Source organism: Castanea sativa, chromosome 1 (genome assembly GCF_040712315.1).
Source record: "Castanea sativa cultivar Marrone di Chiusa Pesio chromosome 1, ASM4071231v1".
NCBI classification, from domain to species: Eukaryota; Viridiplantae; Streptophyta; class Magnoliopsida; order Fagales; family Fagaceae; genus Castanea; species Castanea sativa.
The window spans coordinates 1,019,371-1,044,727 of NC_134013.1; the positions used below are offsets into that span (position 1 = coordinate 1,019,371).

The following is a 25,357-nucleotide window of genomic DNA, read 5'->3' on the forward strand; positions in this document are numbered from 1 at the left end:
TTTATATATTTTTTATATTAGTGGTATTAAAACTTTTATAAAATAATTCATTAACAAATATTCTAAGAGCATCCATTAACAAGACCATAAACGGATAATTTATACCTATTAATATTATATGTTCATCAATAAAAGGAACTCGAATGATTTCCTCCTTCTCCAACTCCTAATAAACCCCATTAGGTTTTCTAAAGTGGATTTTCAAATTTCAATGGCTAGTAGGTTTCAAATTGTAGTAAGACATGGTTAATCATTGAACTACCCATTTTTGTTGCCATTTGAGATGAGGAATCTAATCAAATTAACTAACCTTCTGGTGTTATTCTGGGATAAGGATTATTTTTAAAGATAACGATGAATTTACTCAACGACTCAGGGAAATGAATATCTAACTTATAAAAATAGATTGAAGAATGCTTACGTGAAAATCGTTTGCATGGCACATATTTTTATCAAGTATTAATAAAAAAAAAATGTTAGGTAAGAGTATATGTTTAATTACTAAATTTGAGTCAAGTTTTATGTTAATCTTTAAATTTATTTTGACCATTCAGAAAATTAATGACATATTTTTTTGAAGGCGAAAATTAATGACATATTGAATTAGTCTTTTGTATTTTTGTTATTATAAATCTTGCTTACGTAACAAAATTCGGAAAGACACATGGTGTTTTGTTATGATGGCAAAATTACATAAAAATTTGATACATTTTCGTTTATAAAAAATTTTAAAAAAATATTTAAAAAAAAAAGGAAAAAAGAATATGATACATTTTCAATCATCCGAAGACTAATAAACTAAAAAATCTTTTGACAAAAGTAAAAATTAACCCAAATTATAATTTTGGAGACTAATAGTATATTTTAAACAAAATATTACTATAGATTCAGCCAAAAAAAGAAACAAAAAACAAAATATTACTATAGGATGAACAACAGTACAGGACAATAAACATTGACCAATTTTCCTAAAATCATTAATTGATTCAAATGGGCTTTCATATCAAGAATGTTTACTTCTGTGACTGTCTTGATAGTGATACTTAACACATTCTGAGTCTCATGCCATGCCACCATTTACTCACTTGATTGGGCATAATAACTGGGCTTGCCCTACAAACTTTGGGCTCGCTATTTAAAAATTCTAAAGATCGTGGAGTTGAAGCTCAGTAGTCAATTCAGACTAAAAGCTGAGCCCTTTATTTTGTATTGAACCACACACTTGGGCTTGACATGGGGAAATGTAAAAGCTAACTTCACCGGCCTTTTTACTCCTTTTGGGTTGCAACTTGAAATATATCTTTATTCAGGAAAAAAGCCAAAATTAGAAATTATCTTTTTTGTAATCCTTTCCTTTTTTTTGGATGGACCTCTTCTAGGTCTAACTCAAAAGTTGTAAAAGATCAAATGGTAGGTTCAAGTTTACCTTAAATGATAAATAAAATTGAATCAAATCTCCTTTATATCCAAAAAGCAACTTATTGAAATTTTGGTTCGATTATAAGAACAATCTTGGAATAGACATAGTAGGTTCAATCACATCGTTTCTGTATGTATGTGTGCGTGTGTATATATGTATATATATATAGAGAGAGAGAGACACACACACACACACACACACACATACATACACACATTTGCATTAATTGCAATCATTTATTGATTAGTAAGTTTAAATAGTTGAATGAAAGTCTAGAGTTTCTATTAAACCCGACAAAAAAAGAAATTCTAGAGGCGAAGTTCATCATCTTGAGTTTGATCACACAAGGATTAAGATCAGGTCCAATTACCTACTTTTTTCTCACTTTTTTTTTCCCACGGCGTGTTCGGGCCAGCATACGCACATCTCAACTAATCCCCCCTCGCGGTGGGAGCCCTACCACTGGCCACAAGGTGTTGCAACTGCTAGGACTTTCTTAACTTTCTAACTTTAACCTTTTTACTTCTTTTTAATATTTTTAATTTAATAATTGAAATTGAAAATTGCTTATTACAACCCTTAATCTCAGCCATTAATTGCAATTGCATTAGGTGTTGATCTCAATCCACACACATGCATGGTCTTCTAAGTTTGATAGAACTGGAATGTGACATCAGAGGGGAAACACAAAACGAATCAGTCCTTAAATGAAAAGGAACATCTTTTTGCCTTTTACGGAACTTGTTATGTACAATTGATTCCAAACTTCAAACGTAGCCTGATTGCTTGATTTCACTAAAAAACAATAATCATTCTATTCAAGCTAAGATGATTCTATCAATTTTCAGAGTATAGAGAATGGTGTTTCATCCTCTCGCATTTATGGTGAGATCCACTCATTAAATTCATAGTAAGTTCCATTATAAATGTGAAAAAAAAAATTTACAATTTCTCTGTACTCCAAGAATACCTAAAAGTTTTCCAATATCTTAATTGCTATTGCATATTGATCAAACAATGTGCAGATTTCATGCATATCCCAATTTCTTCTAGAGTGATCAATCAAATTAGCAATGATCAAATTCCATTACAAAGGAATAGTACAAAACAAAAGACGCTTTTTTTTAAGGACACATCCAAAGATACAAAGTGAAGCAAATTTTGGACCATGGTTTTTAGATAGGTAGATAATGAGAAAATAAATTATGATATTTGAATTACAGTCTCATAAAAGTCGTTTAAAAAAAAGTAAAAGGACATCTTTTATTTATTTATTTTATAGAAGGAACGAGGACATCCTTGTAGGCTTGTGCACTTTTTTTTTTTTTTTTTGGTTTTCAATTTACTTATACACTACTTTCCAAAAGACACACTTATATTGAAATCTGTCGGGGACGTTTGGCGACAAGAGCTAAAAATGCAAAATTAGCCCAAATCTTCCCTTGGGTTCTTTAGAAATGTTTATTTGTGAAAAATCAAGTCCAAAATTTCAAATGTATAATGAACAAAAGGCTAATGGTGCTTTAACGAGAGAGAAATCAAAATGCTATAACTAAAATACAAGAAAATGCATAAAAAATATACAGGTCAAAAATTTTGACCCACAGTCAGTGAGAAAAAAAAATTGAGAGAGATTGTGAGGAAGAGTGGGAAGGTTCCCCTATACCAAGGGAGTCAATCTCGTACTGGAGGCTATACCAGTTTGACCAGTGGAACGATATATTTTGGTACCAGTCAATACGGTATACCGTTTCGGGTTTACCGTTATTTTTTATATTTATAAATATATGTGTGTGTGTGTGTGTGTGTGTGTGTATTACAATAAATATAAAAGTTACCATAAAACATTTTCTCAATTCATAACAAATTATTAATGGTTTTAGACTTTAGTATAAATTAAAAAAAAAACACGATATAAAAAATAGAAAGCTTGATTGTTCATTGCATACTAAGAAAACAAATAATACTAATAAGTTAATGCAAATAAGTTACCATTATGCCCTAACAAAATTTGAAAAATTACAAAAATTAAAAATTAAAAAAAAACTTGTACCAGTCAGTATTGCCCGAATTGACCAGTATTTAAACCAGTACGAAATATTGACGTTTCGATATTGGTATACATACCGTACATACTGATCGGTACGGCCATAATGGTACGGTATTGACTACCTTGCCCTGTACCCATATTTTCACCCCCAAGGTTCAAAATTTTGAGAATGTTAACTGATTGAATGAGTTTTTACTCTAAAGTGTCAACTCTATGGTTAAAACGTGGATTTTGGTTTTTTAGCTGAAGAGAGACTCTTGTATTAAGCTTTGGGTGTTGCTCTTAGAAGAAAACTCGATCCCCCCTTCCCCCTTTTTGAGATGAAGGGAGAGTTTTATATTGAGTTTAGGTTGTTACTAATGACTAGTTTTTTGGCATGGAGAAAGGCTTTGGACCTCCTGAGTGATATTTCCATGATTTGGTGTAGTTTGCCTTTTACTTAGGAAATGAGTCAGTTGCTTTTTACATAATTTTGGAAATAAAAGGAGTTTGCTCTAATTGGTTGCGTTTGGCCAGACATTTCAGACCATTGAAAGGCTCACCTAAGTAAGGGCTAGTAAATGGAGTTGGCCAATGAGAGCCAACTATGTTTAAAGAAAAAATGGGTTCAAGTAGAAACTTTAAGCCGCAGTCAGCTAGAGCATGAAAGCTCTTTTGGGGTGAAAATTTTAGGTATAAGACCTCCTCCATGAGCCTGAGGTGTTACTAGTGTCCCTTACTCACTTGATAGCACACTGTGTCAATTCAGGTTAGCGTGTCGGGTTCGTGTTGTGTCGAGGTAGGGTATTCGACTAAATAACTCAACTACTTGACTCATTAATAATTGTGTCATAATCCTTCAACCCATACCCGACCTGTTAATAAGGTAGATTAACCTGACCTAACCTATTTGACACGTTTAATAAACGAGTCGTGTTGGGTTGACACGAATGTAACACAACCCATTTTAACCTGCATAATATTTAATATAACATCCATCTAGAAATTTTTTTATTTTTTATTTTTACATCCTAAGAGCAGTGCATACACTTCAAGTCTTTAACCCACATTCAAAATAATATAGTTCAACAAAAATATAACATTCATCTAGAATTAATTTATTTACACCCTAAAAGAAGTGCATACACTTCAACCCAAATTCAAAATAACATAGTTTAATAGAAATAATATAATTTAACAAAAATATAATATTCTTGAAACTCGCTAAATGATAAGTATCAATAATTAAAGAATTGGAGCAAACAGTAGACTAATTCTGACTATGAATACGATTATCATCCACAAGAGAGAGAGAGAGAGAGAGAGAGAGAGAGAGAGAGAGAGAGAGAGAGAGAGAGAGAGAGAGAGTAATAACTAGTTTGAGATTTTGAGTTTAAGAATTGGGTATGAAACTATAAGATAGTAGAGTGAGTAGTACAACTGAAATAATTATAAGAAGGTTTGTAGGGTTTAGAGATCTAGGGTTTGTAAAGTTTCAATTTCCAATTATATCTCTTGTAAGTTATCGTACAAGTTAAACAGGTTGCGTTAAGTGAGTCATTTCGGGTTGAAATAAATAATTTGGCGTGTCTATTGCGAGTTATGCAAGTTGACCTGTTTATGACATGTTTCTTATCGTGTCGCTTTCGAGTCGACCCGTTTATGACCCAAACCCATTAAGGCACAATCCTAACCCGCAAAAACCCGTGTCAGATTCCTGTCGTGTTTGCGGGTTGAGTCAAACATTGACACCCCTACACGCATGGGCTAGGCTCATGTAAAAGGTCTTAAAGAAACCGATTCATACCTTCCAAACCATATTTCATCAATTTTCCCAATAAGTCACATGAGATTGGGTCATGTTTAAAAGAATAAAATAAAACATAATACATAAATTGGACTTGTAAAAAAATGTGTCACCAAAATGGGTATCAACAAAATCAAATACTCACTTTGTTCTATTTTGTTAGTTCTGAATAGAAAATTAAACTTCTTGAGAAAAAAAAGTCATTTAGTGTATGAGAAATGATATGTCCACAACATTTTTACAACAAATCTTAAGTGGCAGGTTGTTACTGGTTGTTATTGTTGGGGCAAAAAAGTAATCTTAGTGTTAAGTTCAAATTTGAACCAATAATAACTAACCACCTATGATTTGTTGTAAAAATATTGTAAAAATGTTGTGAACGTAGCACCTCTCTGTATGTATTGCCTTTTACCTAAAAATTTACAAGTTTCCATAACTACATCATCATCATCATCATTATTATTATTATTATAAGTTAACTAATATAAACTCTAGTAAAAGATGAATATTGACTTTTTTTAGTAAATTAAAATAAGAAGTCAGGAAATTCATTTACTAACATTTAAAAGACGAATTCATTTTAGGACTTCCCAAACTAAAATAAAGTCATTTTGAAACAATGTACCATCCAAAACATGTAGTTGTAGTACTGTAGTGTTTGTAATTGAATTATAAGTTGATTTTTATTGCTTATTTTAGTATTATTTGCAAGTTTCGCATAATTTTTTTTATTGTAATTTTATTTTAAATAATTTAACTTTCAATTATTTTTAAATAAATTTATTTTTAAATTTTTTGGTCCTATATTAAGAAAAATTACTAGAAATGATAAGTAATTTTCAAAATGGAAAAAAAAAACTAATATATAAAAGTAAACAAATCAAGCAGGAAGATTGTTGAGAACTTACTAGGAGAGAGAGAATGTTAGACAAACACAAAATGTCGACACTATCGCGCTCATTCTCATACAAAGAGTTGCAACAAAAGGCTTCTTCTTCCTCCGTTGCCCCTAACCTTTCGTCAAAAACCTCAAAATATGTCGACACTCTCTGTCTCTCTCTCTCCCACATTAGCTCATCGAATTTCGACACGAAACTGTACGCAGAATCGAATTGTAACAAAGCGCACTCCAACGCCACAAAGGCATTAGAATAAATAACAATAACACACTACGAGTCATCAATCCCCACCGATCACACCAAAGACTCTTTTTGAAAAAAAGCATAAATCCGAGAATCCGCTCATCTCTCTTCCCATGTCGTTCATTGAGGTTCATTCTTCGAGACTCTATCTCTCTCTCTCTCTCTCTTAGTCAATTTTGTTTCTATATTTTATTAACGATGACGTTTTTGTTTCTGTTCTATCCAGGATCTCTGGTCTCTGCTCTGTCTCGAAGGGTTCAGAACAAAACTCCAAACTTTGCCAGGTAAATTCAATCCCCATCACCAAATTGAACTCAATTTCACGAAATTCTTTCCCTTTTGGCTATTGGGTATTCGATCATACAAAAAACCCAATTCAAAAACTCAATCTTTAACCCATATTTGACCATGTTTGATTCTTTTACTCTGTTTCTAACATCTGGGCATTCTTGTTTTTTTGCTCTTTTTATGCATCGAACACCAATAAAGACTCGATCTTTAGCACAGTTTCGGAATCCATGTCGAAAGCGAGCTGTAAAAATGGCGAGTTAGAGAATTGCAGAGACGAGGCAGCGGCTTTGAATCTCAAACTCGTGGCCATAGCTTCGATTTTGATTGCTGGAGTGGTTGGAATCGCGATTCCACTCGTGGGAAGGAACCGCCGTTTCCTTCGTACCGACGGAAATGTGTTTGTTGCGGCGAAAGCTTTCGCTGCCGGTGTAATTCTCGCAACCGGGTTTGTCCACATGTTGTCGGGTGGGTCGGAGGCGCTATCCGACCCGTGTTTGCCCGAGTACCCGTGGTCCAAGTTTCCATTTTCTGGGTTTTTTGCCATGGTGGCTTCGCTGGTGACCCTATTCGTTGACTTTGTTGGGACCCAGTATTATGAAAGGAAACAGAGAGTACTTGAGGAAAAGATCAGGGTCGGGTCGGAGGATCCGGGTTTGGAGAGTGGGATTGTGACGGGTTTGGATGGGAATGGTGGGAAAGTGTTTGGAGAAGAAGAAGGTGGTGGAATCCATATTGTGGGAATGCATGCACATGCGGCGCACCATAGACATTCTCATCCACATGGACAGGATGCATGTGATGGGTACGTGAGTGATCATGGACATGGACATGGACATGGACATGGGCACGGGCATGGGCATTCTCATGGGTTTGATGATGAGGAGGAGGATGGGGGTGTTAGACACGTCGTCGTTTCACAGGTATGTGTGGGTTTGGTTTTTTGTTTTCCTCTGTGTTTTTGTTTGGATGTTCATTAGTGATTTTAATTAGTGCTTTGATTGTTGAGGATGGGTTAAAAGTGCTAGTAATAGTGTGGCTGGTTGAGGTGGGTCTATAAATGGTACTCTGCCACTTTCAAAAGTAAATGTGGGACCTAGTTTTTACCTAGTTATTGGTAGGACCACAGGTCCACAAACATTTGGTTCACTTTTTTTTCAGCAAAAAACATTTGGTTCACTTTTTTGATGAACTAAAAAAAACATTTGGTTCACTTTTGATAATAAACGCACAAACTTTCACGAAACTTTTCATATTGCATAACATGTTATGATAAACTTTTTATGACATTTTTTAAGGTTACACGAATATTGTAATATCACTTTCACATGATAAATATAATATGTTTATTGGATATTTTTTTTAATTTTTTTTGGTATTATACTATTATTTGACTTATGCTTTCAATAAGTACCTTATTTTGAGCGAGTGAATTTAGAGAATGGTGGTGGTGTTATGGTCCTAATCCTGTTGGTTGTGTAGGGTGATTAGGGTCTCACTTATTTTGCCAAGTCATAATAAACTTTAGTGAGCTTGATGAATTCAATTCCTATCCTCTTGTTGACATTGTGTATAGCTCATTCTTTCTTTTTCTCTTTGCTAAAATATCATTGTTGTCTAAGTTAAATAACTTTGTTTTGGAATGTAGTTTGTGAGTTCATTTCATTGTCCGATTTGGTCAGGTTGGTGATCAAACAAATTTGACATTTGTAAGTTTGAAATGCTTCTAATTGGACCAAAACAAATGAATGTCAACAAAATTTTCCTCCTTTCTCGACCCTTTATATTATAGGCCAATTCAGCAATAGCGTATAGTACTTGTACACGGTCCTAAGTAATTTAATTACTGCCCGCACCTTCACTGTAGTTGTTGGTTTAGCTTTCAGGCTTTGTTAGTTTCAAAGGAGAACTTTGCCAATGCCTGTCAATGTACCATGTGTTGTAAATTGTAATCTGCATATGCTTTTTCATTGGAAGGATTAGTCTTACATTCTGTATATAAGATGGCTCTGAGAACTTTTAACAATCATTGTGCAGATTGAGTTTCTAGTAGCTACTAATTACTTGACCAATTAAATTGTGTATATATAATATTTCCAAACCTTTTCTATGCAGGTTTTGGAACTTGGGATTGTATCACATTCAGTTATCATTGGACTATCACTAGGAGTTTCACAAAGTCCATGTACTATAAGACCCTTAATTGCAGCATTATCCTTCCATCAATTCTTTGAAGGATTTGCACTTGGAGGCTGCATCTCCCAAGCCCAGTTTAAAAATCTATCAGCAACAGTGATGGCATGCTTTTTTGCCTTGACAACCCCAGCAGGGATTGCTGTTGGGATTGCCATTGCTTCATTCTACAACCCATACAGTGTGGGCGCGCTGGTTACTGAAGGCATCTTGGATTCAATGTCAGCTGGCATTTTGGTTTACATGGCTTTGGTGGACCTAATTGCTGCTGATTTCTTGAGTAAGAGGATGAGCTGCAACTTTAGACTGCAAGTAGTTTCTTATTTTACACTCTTCCTTGGGGCTGGATTGATGTCTTCATTAGCAATTTGGGCTTGATTCTTAATATATTGGTTTAGATTTCTCGCTTTTTGTGTGTAATTGTGGCAATGCATCAAAATTCTTTCTTTTTGGTTTCTCTTAGCAAGGAGAGGGTAGGAAGAAAAAAGGTTTGTATTCATAGCTTTTGATTAAAAAAAGAAGAGAAAAAAAAAAGATTACTCTTTTCTCCATTTTGATATTATTATTGCTGACCAATATATTCCCCCCACGTGACAAATTTTTCCAACTCATTTTTCAATTGCACATGTTCATATTCAGCATTTTGTACGAGCACATACTGATGCCATCTTGAATGGTCTTGGTCTGTGTGGGTTTTTCCTAAAGCTTGTAGTAATAGGATTCGAGAAAAGGATTACCAAATCTGTGATGTATTCCAGAATGTCTAATCAAATTACATTCAGGTTATCTGTAATTGTTTATATAATCTTGATCAACTTAATATATGTTGGATGAGACTCTGACACTCATACAATCTAAAGTCTAACTTAATATATTTTGGATGTGAGACTCTGAAAGTCATACAGTCTAATCTAATATATGATCTATTTGGGATATCACAACTTAATTCAAAAATGATTTCTTTTATCTTTGGATTATAAGGGATTGTATTAAAGAAACTAGCAAATCAAGAGTCTTAGGTCTGTTTGATTGGAGAAGTAGAAAAGTGAGAAGATAGATAATTGGTGGGACGTTAGAAAAATAGAATGATAGAAAAAATTTAGTGTTTTTTTTTCATGTGTATTTGGTTGAAGGTGTGAAAAAGTGAAAGGGATGGAAAATCCTTTTTGTTTGGTTGAAGAGAAAAATAGGAGTATAAAAAATGTAGTTATATAAATTTATTCATATACCCTTATTACATAATATATAAGAAATAATTTATTTGTACTAATTAAATGATATAAAAATTAACACATCATACATGTAAATTTATATTATTTTTCTTTGTAATTATAGATAATATATATATATATATATGTATGTATGGGACAATACTTCTCTGTATGCCCAGTGTTCATGAAACCCATCACAATAATGTCACGCGTACAAGACCCAAAACTCGTTGGGCCTCAAGTCTTGGAGTATCATGCACGAATACATACTCTGTTGGGTCCATGAGCATGGTCCAAGTAAGCCTCGTCACCCAACCAAAAATCCGGGAATCGCTACAAAGCCGATTATGACATGAATAGCGATGGTGAGATCTTACTTGGTCGGGGAATGCAATTTCCCTAGAAGATGGGTCCTAGGGAGCTTGGCAGAGCCTAGGGAGTATCGATGTCGAGCGGTCCCTCTAACGGTAAAACTAGTTCCAATGCCATTCTCACCATCCCTCACTCCCAACTAAACACTTACTTAAAGGTAATAGCATTAGACCTCTCTTCCCACTCACCACGAAAATAATCATAGCCCTTCCACTAACCTTGGGCTATAAATAAGAGATTAGAATTCGAGATTGGGGCGGGCATTTTGGGAGGAAAAACACTGAAAAAATTGGGAGGGTATTCAGAGAGACAAAGACACGTAGAGAAAGAGAGAAAGGGATTCCAAGAGGTCTAAGGAAGAAAGGAGGAGATGAGTATATTTGAGTGACCAAGTACAGAACCCCCACAGTAGGAAACCCAAAACCCACAATACAAATAGATTGTGAACCCAAATAGAGTTTAAGCCCAACAACTATATTTTAGGTACGCACAATATATATTCACACACACACACACCATATTGCTGGATGGAAGCCATAAATAAAAAATAAGAAAAAAAACTAGGCAACAAAAAACATAGAAATCTTTTAATTTAAGAGGATATAAAACAGAGATCTTATGAAAGCTACAATGAAAAAATTGGACAACAAAAAACCTCCTTTGCGCTGTACAAAGAGTGATGAAAATAATGGGGGGAAAAAAAAAAAGGAGGAGAAGGGCCAGAGACATTGCTGTAGAGAAGATACAAACAACGCAAGGAGAGGTATTAGACTTGCGGTGAAGTGACTGGAGGTAGGTGAGAAGCATTAAAAAATTTGTGGGCAATTTTGTCATTGTGCTGGATAGTTGTTTTCACGAATTTTTTTTCTCTAATTCGGAAAGATGAATTTTGGTAAGTTCCGGAAGAAAATTAATGGAATCTATCAAAAAATTTTCATACTTTCTCTACTTGCCAAATAACACCTAATCTTATTTTTTCTTATTTATTTTTCTATCATTCTTATTTTAGCTCAAACCAAACATATCCTTGAGGACATAAGGTGAGTGTTTGGATAAGCTCACATTTTACGTTTCCCTTTTTTTTTTTTTTTTTTTTTAATTTTTTTTTTATAGTTAAACTCCTTATGCACTGTTCATTGTCCATGAACAGTGCATTTAGGTATGTGAACAGTAAAAATTTTGTGAACAGTAACTTTTTATTATTTTTTATTGTATCAGTTTTCAGCAAAATAAACAGTATCCAAATATACTCAAAGTATAATATATCGTTTGGTGTTGAATCTAGAATTTCACAAATTCTGGCATGTCCCTCCTCCCCCTTACCAAAGCATTGGTATGAATCACCCATCTTTCACCTCAACCAAAACTTTGGCCCTATTATAATCCTTGTTTGTTTTAATTTGTTTGGTTAAATTCTGATCAGTTTGGTGATTTTAAGTTAATATGTGAACAAAACATTAACTTTTGTTTTATTATTAATCTTTTTTTATTAATTTCCCTTTTAAAACATGATATTTGAGTTTAGTTTGATATCATTGATGTGAAAATTGTAAGCGATTTGAAGTATTAATTTGATTCATCATAAATTTTGTTCTTGATTTGATATTAAAATTTAGCCCTACTAAAAGAAGCTATTATTAAGAGCACTTGCAGCAGTGGAGCTAAATCTATATTTTTTTAGCTCATTGCTACAGTGCACATCTATAGATAGATGTGCACTGTTCATGAGAGCTAAAAAAAAAAAAATTAATTTTTTATTTTGTGTTCACATTACCTTTTTATTGTGGTGTTTTTATTGTAGTGAGATGTATTATTTTATTGTGGTAGATATATTATTTTATTGTGATGTTTATATTATTTTATTGTGTTGAAAGCTAAAATAGATCCACTGCTGCAACATGTGTAGGTAAAATAGATAAAGTAACTTTTGGTAGAGCTAAATTGCTAAATTTTTAGCTCCACTATTGTAGATGCTCTAATGACAACAATTTTAACTTAAAGGTGATTGATAAGTAGTGGACATAATAACTTTTGCTACGCATTGATTGATGAATGTAAGGGTCCGTTTGGATAGAACTTATTACTGAAAACTGAAAACACTGTAGTAAAATAATTTTTAAAAGGTAAAAAATACTGTTCATTCCAAAAGTTACTGTTCATTGGCCTAAAATCACTGTTCATGGCCAATGAACAATAACAAACACGCATTGAAAAAAAAAAAAAAACGTGGACGCAGCTAATTAAGCTGGATCCAAACGTCCTCTAAATCTTCTCTCTCATTTTGAGAACCGTGATGGCATAGTATGGTTGACACTTAAAACAAAATTTCACATGTACCAATCATGGTAAATTGTGAAATTCAAAAATATAAATAGTATAAAAAATGTAACGGGAATTATGAATAGTAATAAAAATAAATTAAATATTAAAATAAGCTTATTCAAACTCTATTTTTAAATATAATAAAAATAAATTAAATATTAAAATAAGCTGATTTAAACTCTATTTCCAAATACAACTTAATTGTGAGATAGACATATGATCTACCAATTTACTGTAATACTTAAAACCCAAAAAAAGAAAAAGAAAAGACACAGTCTAAAAATAGTTTCAAGGAAGAAGATCCAAATCAACTGAAAAAGACACTAAAACTGAAACAACAACTCCTTTAACTTAGTTTAGTACTCACTTCAAGTACAAGATACTGTCCTAAACTCTAAACACTCATCAATATCTCTCAAAACTCAAAAGGCATTGTGATTTGTGAGTGTGAGTTTGTCTCTCTGTCTCTCTGAAACTCTCTGAATCCCAACAAGCCAAAATTCACGAAAATGCCACTCTTCTCCAACACTCACACTCACCGTTCCTCCTCTCCTTCTCTTCCAACCTCATACACCTCCAAACCGCTCAAACCTCAAAAACCCAATTCTACCCTTGTTCCCACCAACCTCCCCTTGCCCATTCTCGTCTTTTCACTCCTCTGCTTTATCTTTGGCCTCGTCGGCACTATCCTTGCCGTTTCTGCTCTCCGGCGACCCAGACCCGTGCCCGTTTTCCGATGTGGCAGATCCGAAGACACTTTCCGGGCTTTCTACTCGAAAGGTGACAATGGTGGGGGCTTGGTGGAGCGGCCTAAGCTACTTGGGTTCGTTGGTATTCACACCGGGTTTGGATCCTCCGATCGTCGCTTGGCTTTGAGGGAGACTTGGTTTCCTTCTGACCCAGATGGGCTTTTGAGGTATCTCAGCTTTTTGTTTAGCTAAATTGTTGTTTTTGGAAAATGGGTTGTGATCAGATTGTGCGTTGGCATTGGAAATGGAAATCAATGGTGGGTTTTTCTTGCATGTGATTGTTTGTTCTTTGTTGATCTGAATTAAATTAAACTGCTTTTCAATTAAGTTAAAATAGTAATGGGATTGTTCAGTGTCACTCAAATAAGTTTGGAGAGAGAGAGAAGATTTTACAAAAGTTAAGGTGGCATGGTTTGATTGGTGTTAGTAAAAGTAGTCAAAGGATTCTCTCCGTTTAAAATGGATCCATTTCAATGATTTCATGGTTCAAAATAAATATTACAAATTTAAAAGTGTATTAAGTATTACATATATAAAAGCTGTCTTCGATGTCGTCTTTTAAAATGTGGCACTCTGTGTACACTACTGTTTGATCCAAGAAATAAAACCTTAACAAAACTTGCCACATCAACTGTTATGAAAAGGACCAAGAAAAGTTTTGTATTCTTTTTTATTTTTTATTTTATACAAGATAGAAATTCTATTCTAATCTAATCTAAGTGTAAAAGTGTGTGAAGTTTCCTCTCGGAGACTTGAACCCAGCCCTTGCCTCCCACACCTCACAAGCACTTATACTTATAAAAAGTTTTGTGTTCTTACTCAAGAAGAAAGTGGAATGTTACTAACATGAAATATTGAGAAGCAATTACTAGCTTTAAAAATGTTAGTTTCTTTGTCTTTGGTTATGATTAAATAAATGTACTTGGTTTAGTGGAGTGGATATTATTGATTTCTTGTAACCCCTAAAAAGAAGAAAACAAGTTAAGATTAAACAATTTCAGTGTTTTATCTGCTGAATTCCTGCTACCAGACTGAGAGCATTACTTATTTTTTGCTTGATCATCATGAAAAATACTCTATATGTGCATATTTATTTGTTTGTGTATGGTCCGGACGATGATTTTGTGGATATTAGTTGAAATTCATGGCTAGTGCTTTTCTTCCTTATGCGTATCACTTACACTTTGTTCAAATGCACATGGAATCTCTCTCTCTCTCTCTCTCTCTCCTTCTATATGAACCTGGTGTTATTTTCATGAAAGCTAGAGTATTTTTACAGACATTGCATGAACCTTCTCTAGTTGTTGAGTTGGTAGCATCATTGGTACTGGTAGGCACATTTTTTATAAACTTTCTTCATTCATTCTCCACAACAAGAGAGCTCCCAAAGAAATCGTGGAAATGTGTAAAGTCACTCACGTAGCCTTATTGTTTTATGTTTTTAATCCTTCTTTCTTGTCAGTGTGGAGTTGGTGTTTAAATATGATGCCCCATTGTGCCTTTCTAAAAGAACACATTTGTGTTAGGTTAAACTTTCTCCATGTTTGCCAGAACTAGCTTTCCTGTCCAAGATATATGCTGTTGAAGTTGTCAATGGAAATGCTTCATTACTGTTGTAAAGCATGCGATGCTTGTCTTCTCTATTTTAACTCACTATAAACCCCTCTTCCATTCTATTTTCTTGTTTAACTTTTCACAACTTTAATAATTTCTGCAATTGCATAGTCACTTCATTTTCATTTTTTATAGGTTGGAACAAGCTACTGGAATAGCTTTTAGGTTTGTAATTGGACGATCAAAAAATGCAAAAAAGACGGCAGAGCTTCATAAAGAGATGGAGAAGTACAAAGATTTCATGGTTATTGATGTTGAGGAAGACAATTTAAACCTTCCCTACAAATCGTAAGGATTGTGTATATGTACTAATTGTCATGTTGATAATTAGATATTCCTGGAAGTTTATGCGTTATTTCCTTTTCCCCTGCCTTGTAGCCTGGCATTCTTCAAAGCAGCCTTTGAACTTTTTGAAGCTGATTATTATGTCAAAGTTGATGATGTCATTTATTTACGTCCAGGTACATTAAAGTGCATATAGATGCTTTAATAATGGTCTTATCGCAATGTAATGCTGTTGATGCTATACAAACATTCTTATAGAATGCAATGTAATGCTGTTCCCATAATATGTCAGATCGGCTAGCAATTCTTCTAGCTAAGGAGCGTCCACATCCACTAACTTACATTGGATGCATGAAGAAAGGACCAGTGATCACTGACCCTAAAATGAAATGGTATGTGGTTTTCCAAATTATTAGTTGACAATTTATTTTTTAGTGATTGCTTATTTACTTTTCTGAAATATGTTTCTGTATGCTTACAATTTATCAGTGGGTTTATAATCACACAAATTTCAGGTATGAGAAATCAGGACATCTGATTGGAAATGAATACTTTTTGCATGCTTATGGTCCTATATATGTTCTTTCTGCAGAGGTGGTAGCTTCACTGGCAGCTGCTAGAAATAGCAGGTCTGTAAACTTTGCCTCTATTAATTTCTTTATGTTACTTGTTATTTTCTTGTTGCCAGTGATTGCGGTTTTACATTATTTTCCCGGAAGATGTCTTCATCCATCAGATAAAAGTTATCCTTTATAATCTACATATATACACATATGTCTGTGTGTATGTGTTATATTTGATAAATAGATTTGTTCTTTACATTTGGAGTTAGGCATAATTCTTGAAAATCAAGTAAACTGCTTTTCTCTGCCGGATAGATTTTTTAATTACTTGTAGGTCCCTTTGTATCTAGTAATTGTTGGCCTTGTTTGTCATGCATCCGTTCTAATTTGTTGGTCCATCGAAATTGAATGTTTGCTTGATTCAAACAGTTAGAGGAGTAAAAGATAGTTCATTGATGATCATATCCACAATTCAAAATTTCCAATTTGAACTAGGGTACAGCTTTGAAAGCCAAAATTCAGACCAAAGTCTATGCATTTATTTATATGGAAATATTATTACTGTAATTTCATGGTCATGATACGATATTTAATAAAAGTATGCATGCCCTAGGTATGGGTTAACTGTTATAAACGATTTGGGATATATGGTGTTATATATATATATATATATATATGTATATTATGTGTGTGTGTGTATATATATATATATTATAAGAGGGAGGAGGGAAATTTTTAAAAGCCACCCTGCAGAAGGGGGTTGGGGGGGTGTTGGTCCCTCCCTCCGCCAGTGCAGATATGCATGTAACATTTCTATGTTTTGGTTAAGGGGTCATCAAGACAAGCCAAGTTAATAAATCGTGATTTGATGCTTACTATTTAATGTTACAATCTGGTTTTACCAAATCCCACAAAATTCCTTTATAAAACTGACAGCAAGAATAGTACTAGCAAGATTTTTTAGAATGTGTGAAGTTGAACATTGCTTGAACTCCTGTGATTTCCGATGCTCTAGATCTCCTAGATTTACAATTTGTTGTGATTTACAGGTGTACTAACATTTATGTTGTGACATCTAAATTAAAAAAGTGAGGGTGATATGTCAGGACAATATTATTCAACTTTATTGTTATTATACTACATCATTCTGTCACCTTAAACAAGCATCCTATGCATCTCTTTACGTCATCCTTTCTCCTTTGTGTTATCCCTCTCTTATTGAGTACCTTTTTCCCTTCTCTGCTGCGTTTCTTAATTTTGTAGATTTTTGGTATTGCAAGTAATATTGCTTACTATCTCCATTAGGAACTTGTTTCTTTTGCATTCCTTCCATATTTAGTTAATTACTTATTAAAAAACAATTTGAACTATAAAATCAGTAGCATCTATATCGAACAGGAGCATGAATTCCTATGAATCTTAATGGTATTCATCCATACTGTGGAATCAAACATTACTATGTCCATTATTTTTTTTTCTCCTGTCAGTAAGCAATATTTCTTTATTTGTGTAATTTGAGCTGGAGTGATGTCATATATAGAGATGTATTAAAATTATTCCGACTTCCTATGTTATCATTCTGCTTACTAGATGCAATTTCTAGTCTTCAGTTTGAGGATGTTTAGCAATGAGGATGTCACAATTGGGTCATGGATGCTTTCTATGAATGTCCATCATGAAGATAACCGGGCAATATGTGACCCTCGATGCACACCTACATCTATTGCAGTATGGGACATCCCAAAATGTTCAGGTAAATTATTTTTCAAACTTATCCTATGGGTTCGTTTCTAATAAATAGTGTACTACACTAATAGCGGATGTCTAATTTCATTTTCCTAGTCTAAAGCCTGCTGGTTGACATGTGCTGTTTAAATGTTGACGCATGAAAGTGAAGGTTTGTCTTAAGAGAACCGAGGCTGATGCAATTATATAAGTTTAAATAGTTTTGATTTAACCATATGCCTTAAAAAATGGGATCAACCTATAACATCTAACCATGTAGGGATCAAACCTCAGACATTCACTTTTGCACATTCGTAGCTTGTGAAATGCAATGTTTTAACTTTTGTGGCCTTTTACAGTTCTGCATAGATACTGTCATTTTTTTCTTCCCTCAACATGTCTTGATGATTTTCCTCTTGAATGTTTACAATTTAATGAACCTAGCACTGAAATCATGAGATATTTTTGTGAAGTCGGTGGCTTGTTATCCTAATCTAAATTGTTTTGGAGTAGCGTATAAGACTTGATGTCCTATTTCAACTGCAACTATAATTCCTAATTTTTTTAGGGCTCTTAAATTGATACCTAACCGGTTTAGATATCCCATTCAATTTGGAATTGATTTGGAACTCACGTGCTCAATAGACGAGAATTAGAGTCCTACTTGAAGTAGTGTCTTTACTTGGAGTAGCACGTGAATATATGAGAATACAATTCTATTCCTTGAAGGACTCATCTTTGCCGACTTAAGATCCTATATAAGCAGTGTGTTGCGGCTATTGAAGAGGGTGAAAATAGAGTGGGTGGGTGTGAGAAAAAGAGGCTCTCTTGGTTTGGTTATTTGATATTTGTGGGTTGCAATTTGGAATAGTGAGAGGTTTGTTACCACTTGGTTTTGGTTCAGCAGTGATTTGCTCTCTCTTGGTGCGTTGCAACTTTTGGATTTGATTTGTGGCTCTCTTTGGTTTGTGTGCAATTCGCATTTGTTATTTGGTATTTGTGAACTTTTGGTTCTTATTTGTGAGAGAGAGCTATTTGGGTGTATTTGAGAATTGAGTTTGTGAGAGTGCCTCTACACCAATTTGTATTATCCTAAATTTGTTGTATTGAAATTTGTTCGTCGTTGCCCGTGTAAATCTTCGTGTTTTGTGTCTATTTTCTTTTGGACTAATTTTCTTTGTTCCTATTGTTTGTTTGGAGATCTTTCACAAGTCTAAAAATATTTTCACAATCAATCTTGGTAATTTAAGCTTCCGCTATTTTACAACAATTTTTTCTGTAGCATAATCTAATATATGAAAACTGTTGAAAATATTCAGGTTTATGCAATCCAACTAAGAGGCTGAAGGAGCTTCACAAGATTGGTATGTGCTCCAGAAGTCCAACCTTGCCTCCTGATGTTGATGACAGATAGTGCCTCTCTGGTCTGAGATTATACTCTCTACATTCTGGAAATACATGAATATCAGCTGGGATATTTCTTTGTTCCTGGGGGAAAATAGATTTTTAAAGGTACCTTCCAGAAGACATGACATCTCCTTTGACCTTTTGTATCCATCCATTAAGTCTTGTTGTACAAGTGGTGTATTCTTAGTGAGCATTTCTCTTGCGCCATCTTCCGCAGATGATTCCACACATTGCTTTACAGTACCAGTGAATAGGTTAGACATCGTCAGTACCACAGAAATATATGAACAGTATTGCAATGTTTATTTGCGCTGGATTCGAAAATTACAATGTATCTTTGGATCACAACTGTTGTTTGTAGTTTTATCATAGCATCTTATACATGTTGTACACTCTTAATGTTTTACTTTATACTCTGCCAATAATAGCCGACCACATCTCTTTTTACTTCCCTATAAAGTAATCAAAGTATAAAATAGGAAAAAAAAAGAAAGAGATAAGAGTGGGATGTAGGACTTTTATTCACTTCTAGCTGCCAGCAGCTCCAACACTTCCCCTGATGGTGGTTTCTTAATCTTCTCTGCCATAGCGTAAATCATACCTAACTTGTGTCAGCATATAGCCATTATATCTGTACTTATACTTCGTTATTATTATTATATCCTTATTTGTATCTTAAACACATTCGAATGTATCTGTAGATTCCGTACAACTCCTATTATTGCCTAAATTAGGGAATATCAAATTATCCTTGATTCAAGCGTAATCAGAGCTTCCTAGATCAACTATCATTGTGCATAAATATAGTCATTTGTACATAGCTTAAAATATAAAACTCGCTAAAAAGATATATAGACACAATTTACAAAGTCATTAACCGCCATTGATTGTCACTGATCACTGTTATACAATGTTACTTTCAGCCAGGGCCAAACCTTCCAATAGGCCAATTAGGCCATTGCTTAAGGCTCCCAATTGGAAGGGAGGCCCCAAAATTTCTAAAAAGAAGGGGTAATAGAAAGAAAAAAAAAAGTTTCAAATGAAACTCTAAAAAATCTTATACATCCTTGTGATCAAAGAACAAAAAATCTGGTATATCCTTGTAAACATTGGTACCCCAAAAATTCTTTAGTCTAAACAAAATCAATTATCCTAAAAAAATCATCCTTAACCTTTAGACAAATCAAAAATTAGCTGGATAAAATGCAAATCCGGTCTAACAAATTACCCACAAAACAATCTCAAATCAAAACAAATCAAAAATCTTAAATCTCTAAAATTTACTCTCTCTCTCTCTCTCTCTCTCTCTCAGCTAGCTAGATGATGATAGTTTGCAAAAATACTGTCTTAACTTGAATCTTTTCTCAAACATGATGTTTATTATGGTATTAATGGTTTAGATTTATTTTCAGAGATAAAATTTTTAAAAGAAATTTATAAATAAAAGAATATACTCCAATTGACATGCTAAATTATATAAAAAGGTTAGATTCATTTCTAAATACATGCATTGCTTATAGAATAGTCATGCTTTGCTGTTAGCATAAAAATCACTTCCCTTGGACTAATAGTTATGTACCACAACGCAATGTGGCAAATGCTCACTTCATGTGGACTAATGAGCAAAAAATTTCATTTTTAAGCCCAACCAATGTAATGAGCAGCTGTTGATCTTTACAAATTAATACCAAAGACTATACATCAGTTCATGGATCAGTGCACAGGGATTGACTTAGCTAATTAGTCACGTATCTTAAGCCATAAATAAAATCTTTTGAAATTAGCACCTCCACATAGGGTCCATTAGGATACTGTTTATTTTGCTGGAAAACAAAAATTATTGTTCACACACTTGGCACTATTCATAAGTCTAAAATCACTGTTCATGAACAATGAACAGTGCCTAGCGTGCTCAGCTGAAAAAAAAACACAGGAAACGCAAACGTAGCTGAATCCAAATGCCACCATAGTGTACAAGGTGACCACCTGTTAAGGAATGATTGTAGTTAATATATATATTAGCTTCATCACACGCGCGAAGCACATGCAATGAATTTTTTTTAGTGGTCCTATTTTGTAAAAAAAAAAAAATGTTTTATTTTATTTTATATATATAACTTTTATTTTGAAAATCTAATTTATAAATGGATAAAGTAATTTGAAAATTAACAGGATAGTGGTCATATTTTTTAGGAAATGTTTTAGTGAGAGTTAGAATTACATTTTCACCCGATTGTCCTTTAGTTTTATTCTACTTAAACATAGTAATATATGAGCATTTTTGAATTAAAAAATGAAGAATTCCAACAGGAGAAGCCTCTTAAATAATATATATATATATATATATATATATATATATATATATAAGAGGTTTATTGACGGACTACCTCCTATCTTTGCTCATAAGGTAAAAAATGAATTAATTGGTAAAAATGATTCTATTGATTTTGATAATTTAACTTATGGTGATATTTTCAGCACTATTAAAAAACTTGGAATTAATATGTGCAATGATGAAAAATGGTTAAAACAACAGTTAAAGGATAAAGAGAAAGCTAAATATGAAATGGGTAATTCTGTGAACAATATGGTTTACCTCCTATTGCCCCTTCCAAGCAAAAAGGAAAAATTAAACATGATAAGGTTACAGATAAAGGCTAGCTGAGGCCATGTGCGGAAAATACAAATAAAGGCTGGCTGAGGCCATAGGGTTACAATTGTGAAAACTGGCTAGTGTATTACAAAAGTAAAGGGGAGCCATCTGATTACAATGCTAAGTGTTGTAAGGCTAATAAACTCTGGATAGGGAGAGTGAGGTATTTTGGAGTTGCTCCTAAAATTAGACCTCTGAGGTATTTTGGAACTCTTCCTAGAATTGGACCTACCGTACTCTCTTCCAAAATGGGGACCACCCTTCAACGCCTTCCTCGGCTCTGATACCAAAAGGGGGGTAAGTTACAGACTAAGGCTGGCTGAGGCCATGTGCGAAAAATACAGATAAAGGCCGGCTGAGGCCATGGGGTTACAATTGTGAAAACCGGCTAGGGTATTACAAAAGTAAAGGGGAGCCATCTGATTACAATGCTAAGTGTTGTAAGGCTAATAAACTCCGGATAGGGAGAGTGAGGTATTTTGGAGTTGCTCCTAAAATTAGACCTCTGAGGTATTCTGGAACTCTTCCTAGAATTGGACCTACTTTAGAATGGAGTCTTGGCTGCCTTATATAGGCTGGAGGGAGCCTTGGATGCCATTTGAAGATTGCTGGAATCACGGAAGGTGAAATGCTTTTACTAAGATGAAAACTCTTTCCATCGAAAGCAACAGTGTTTCTAAATGATTGTGTCTGTGAACAGTAACTGTTGCTGTTCATGAATAGTAACTTGTCCCCTTACTTTTTTGGAGTACTGTTCATCTGTCGTGGAATCTGCTGAGTGCTGGTACCGTTCATGATGCGTGTATTGTTCATATTAGTGGCTGGTGCTAATTTTGAATAGTAACCAGATTGGAATCTTATCTTGAGTTGCTGGTTAGGATAATTTAGTCAGTATCAGGAGCATCTGATGGATATCCTTCGTAAGGATCCCACGGAGAATCGTTGTCACAATTATGCTCGTGATACCTGGCATAGTGATTGCAGAGTCCACAATATAGGAGGGGCTTATGTATAGGCTTTTTCCCCGTAAGGAACTCCCTAGGATTATCGGGACCAAGCTTTTTAAGATGCCTAATAGCACAGTCATATGGTCTTCTTCCGAAAACATAGATTCTATCTGTAGAACCTATAAAATGGTAATCTTTCCCTAGATCATGGCTGACATCAAGAATTTGGTTGTTGAAGTAGTTCCTCTAGCGATCTGCTAGAGTATTAGGGTATTTGTATGAAATATATGTGTCTCCTTCATACCATGGACCCTAATAAGTAAAACCATTGATAAGGACAAGATGCTTCGAGGGGTGAATCTCCATCCAATTATCTCTGTCCCATTTTGGTAGAGTACTCCAACATTTGATAGAAACAAAAGGGTTGTTGATTTGCTTAACAGCATTTTGGATGATCTGGGGTAGTTGGCTGATTTGGTCATGCCTTGTAAGCTTGATAAGTCTGATGAAACCGGATTCAAACATTTGTGAGAGCCAAGCAAGATCTCTCTCATCATCGCCTGTTTCGTCTTCAGAGTCGACCAAAAGTCCCGGAAAGGGATGTTTGTTTTCATATACTCTGGAGCTGCTTCCAAAGTATTCCTCCCATGTGGCTTGCATGAAGGCATTATCAATATCATCTGAATCATCTGGATTAGACATAGTGGTTGTGACCAAAATTTTGAAATATATATACCAAAGATTCAGAGATTTGTTCATAGCCTTGCTTTTTAGAATACGAGATTATAAGTCTGATGGCAAGTTGGCAGTGACACTTCTTAGAGTAGCTCAAGTCTTAAGACTGAGCCTAGCATAATCAGTGCCCATGATAGTCATTCTATCCATTGAATGGATATCCTCTTTGCCAGAGAGTTGACTGGTTAAGATTTCATTCTTAGCCTCAAGGTTGACTAGGTGAATTTCTAGTGCTCTGAGGGTTTTTTGGAAAAGGTCTTGGTTTTTTTGGGTGTAGACACATTGAAGGTTATCAAGGAGACATGTAATGGAGTAGGGTAAGTCTGTATATGCTCCATCATTGAATTGTAAAGTCCTGGATAAAACTTCATGTAAAACAATAGCCATATCACCACTGGAATATGTCACCGTTAGAGGAACAAATTCCTGAAGGGATGTCAATCCTCTATGGCTGGTAGAGGATGCATCTTCATGCATTACAAAAGACTATCCCGCTGATAGACTTTTGTCTTGAGGATAGCCCCTTGCGGGTGCTTTCCCCTTATTCTTCTTCTCTGTTGAAGAAGTCATTGTCCACCTATTAGTGGTATTAAATATTGCTTTCTCTTTATCCTACCAAGAAAGGTTTGGATCATTTGAGATTTTCAAATAATTATTAAAAAACCTTTTGTTTTTAAAACTGATGGATGCAGAGATGCAAATATTTTCATGATGAATGCATGATGATAACTAGGGCCGATTGGGGTCAAAAGAATCATCAATGGAGATGAAAGAATTAAGGTGCTGGGTTTGATTATGAGATGGAAGGGGTTGGATGGTGACAGTACTGAGAGTTTTTGATATAGAAGCTTTCTGGAGGGAGCTAACCTCCCAAGGTTCGGGGCTTCTCATGAACTCAAACTTGACAGACTGACCAAAGGGATGGGCTGTGATTCCTTCACTGTCTGTGATGAAAGGGTATAATAAACATAAGAAAGGATTTCCTAAGATGACCTTATCTGTCATGTTTTTAACAAGGACAAATTTTGTCATGAAGGATATGCCACCCTAGCAAACCTCAGCTTGAGGGAGATTGAATTCAATTTGCATTCTTCTGCCACTTGCGGATGTCAATCGCTCCGTAGACTTCTTGAAGTATTTGGAGGGAATGATTCCTTCTTGGATGCAATTAAGATCAACACCTGAATTAATTAAGGCTATGACCTCGAATTCAAAATCTTTGCTAATGACAATCCTAACTTTGGAATGCCATTTGTTTAAGTTAATCCTATTGATGGTATTTAAGAACAATTCTTTGGAGGGTTCTTGGATAAGGTCAGCTGTAGGGTTACTGTTTGATCAACTTCATCATTAGAGGGGTTCTAGAATGAGGGACCTTCCTCATTGCTTTGATGAGAAGCGTTCTCCAATAGTTGGACTTTTCGATTAAAAGGATCATAATCAACCCTTAGAATGGTTAATTCTTGCTTTAGGGTTTTAACTTTTGACTTAATCTCCTTATTTTCTTTTTGAAGGTCGTTGATCGTAACTTCCTTCTTGGACTGGGTAAACCTATTGTAGATTTGCTCTAAATCTACCTTGGGTTGCTGGATTCTTAGTTCAGATTTACTAGTTTCCTTAACTAAGGCCTGATGGAAAAGGGTGAGCTTCTGAGCTTTGATGACAGAATCCTCTATTGCCTCAATGAGGTCTAGAAGAAGTTCTTCTTATCTATTGAGAACATTGATGGTTTTGTTCCTACAACAACCATCTTTGTTTCCTCTTAGAAGGTTTGACTGAGGGTAAGTCATACTGTGTACAAAAATGTCCCATTTCGTACTTGGCTTTGTTCTTGTTGACTTGGCTTTGGATTTTTAGATCTCTGCACATCTTTATTCCTTCGTTTCGAATGGTGC

The 25,357-nt window shown here is 34.5% G+C and overlaps 2 protein-coding genes across 3 annotated transcripts; both read left to right on the forward strand.

The window, feature by feature from the left end:
• Positions 1–6,261: 6,261 nt before the first annotated feature.
• On the forward strand, positions 6,262–9,441 carry LOC142631457 (zinc transporter 4, chloroplastic-like). The gene is made up of 4 exons (XM_075805657.1): positions 6,262–6,526; positions 6,625–6,682; positions 6,888–7,609; positions 8,802–9,441. The coding sequence occupies exons 1-4, from the start codon at positions 6,512–6,514 to the stop codon at positions 9,255–9,257; spliced, it is 1,251 nt and encodes a 416-aa protein (XP_075661772.1). The 5' UTR covers positions 6,262–6,511; the 3' UTR covers positions 9,258–9,441.
• A 3,696-nt stretch (positions 9,442–13,137) lies between these two features.
• Positions 13,138–19,533, forward strand: LOC142642754 (putative beta-1,3-galactosyltransferase 12). 2 transcript variants are annotated; one of them, XR_012845730.1, is made up of 7 exons: positions 13,138–13,700; positions 15,283–15,435; positions 15,526–15,608; positions 15,725–15,824; positions 15,948–16,061; positions 17,599–17,748; positions 19,040–19,533. XR_012845730.1 is itself a non-coding variant. In XM_075817175.1 (7 exons), the coding sequence occupies exons 1-7, from the start codon at positions 13,294–13,296 to the stop codon at positions 19,132–19,134; spliced, it is 1,095 nt and encodes a 364-aa protein (XP_075673290.1). In that variant the 5' UTR covers positions 13,165–13,293; the 3' UTR covers positions 19,135–19,533. The 2 variants fall into 2 exon arrangements, 1 of the variants encoding a protein (XP_075673290.1); XM_075817175.1 differs by having other exon boundaries at positions 13,165–13,700; positions 17,606–17,748.
• The last annotated feature ends 5,824 nt before the right edge of the window (positions 19,534–25,357 follow it).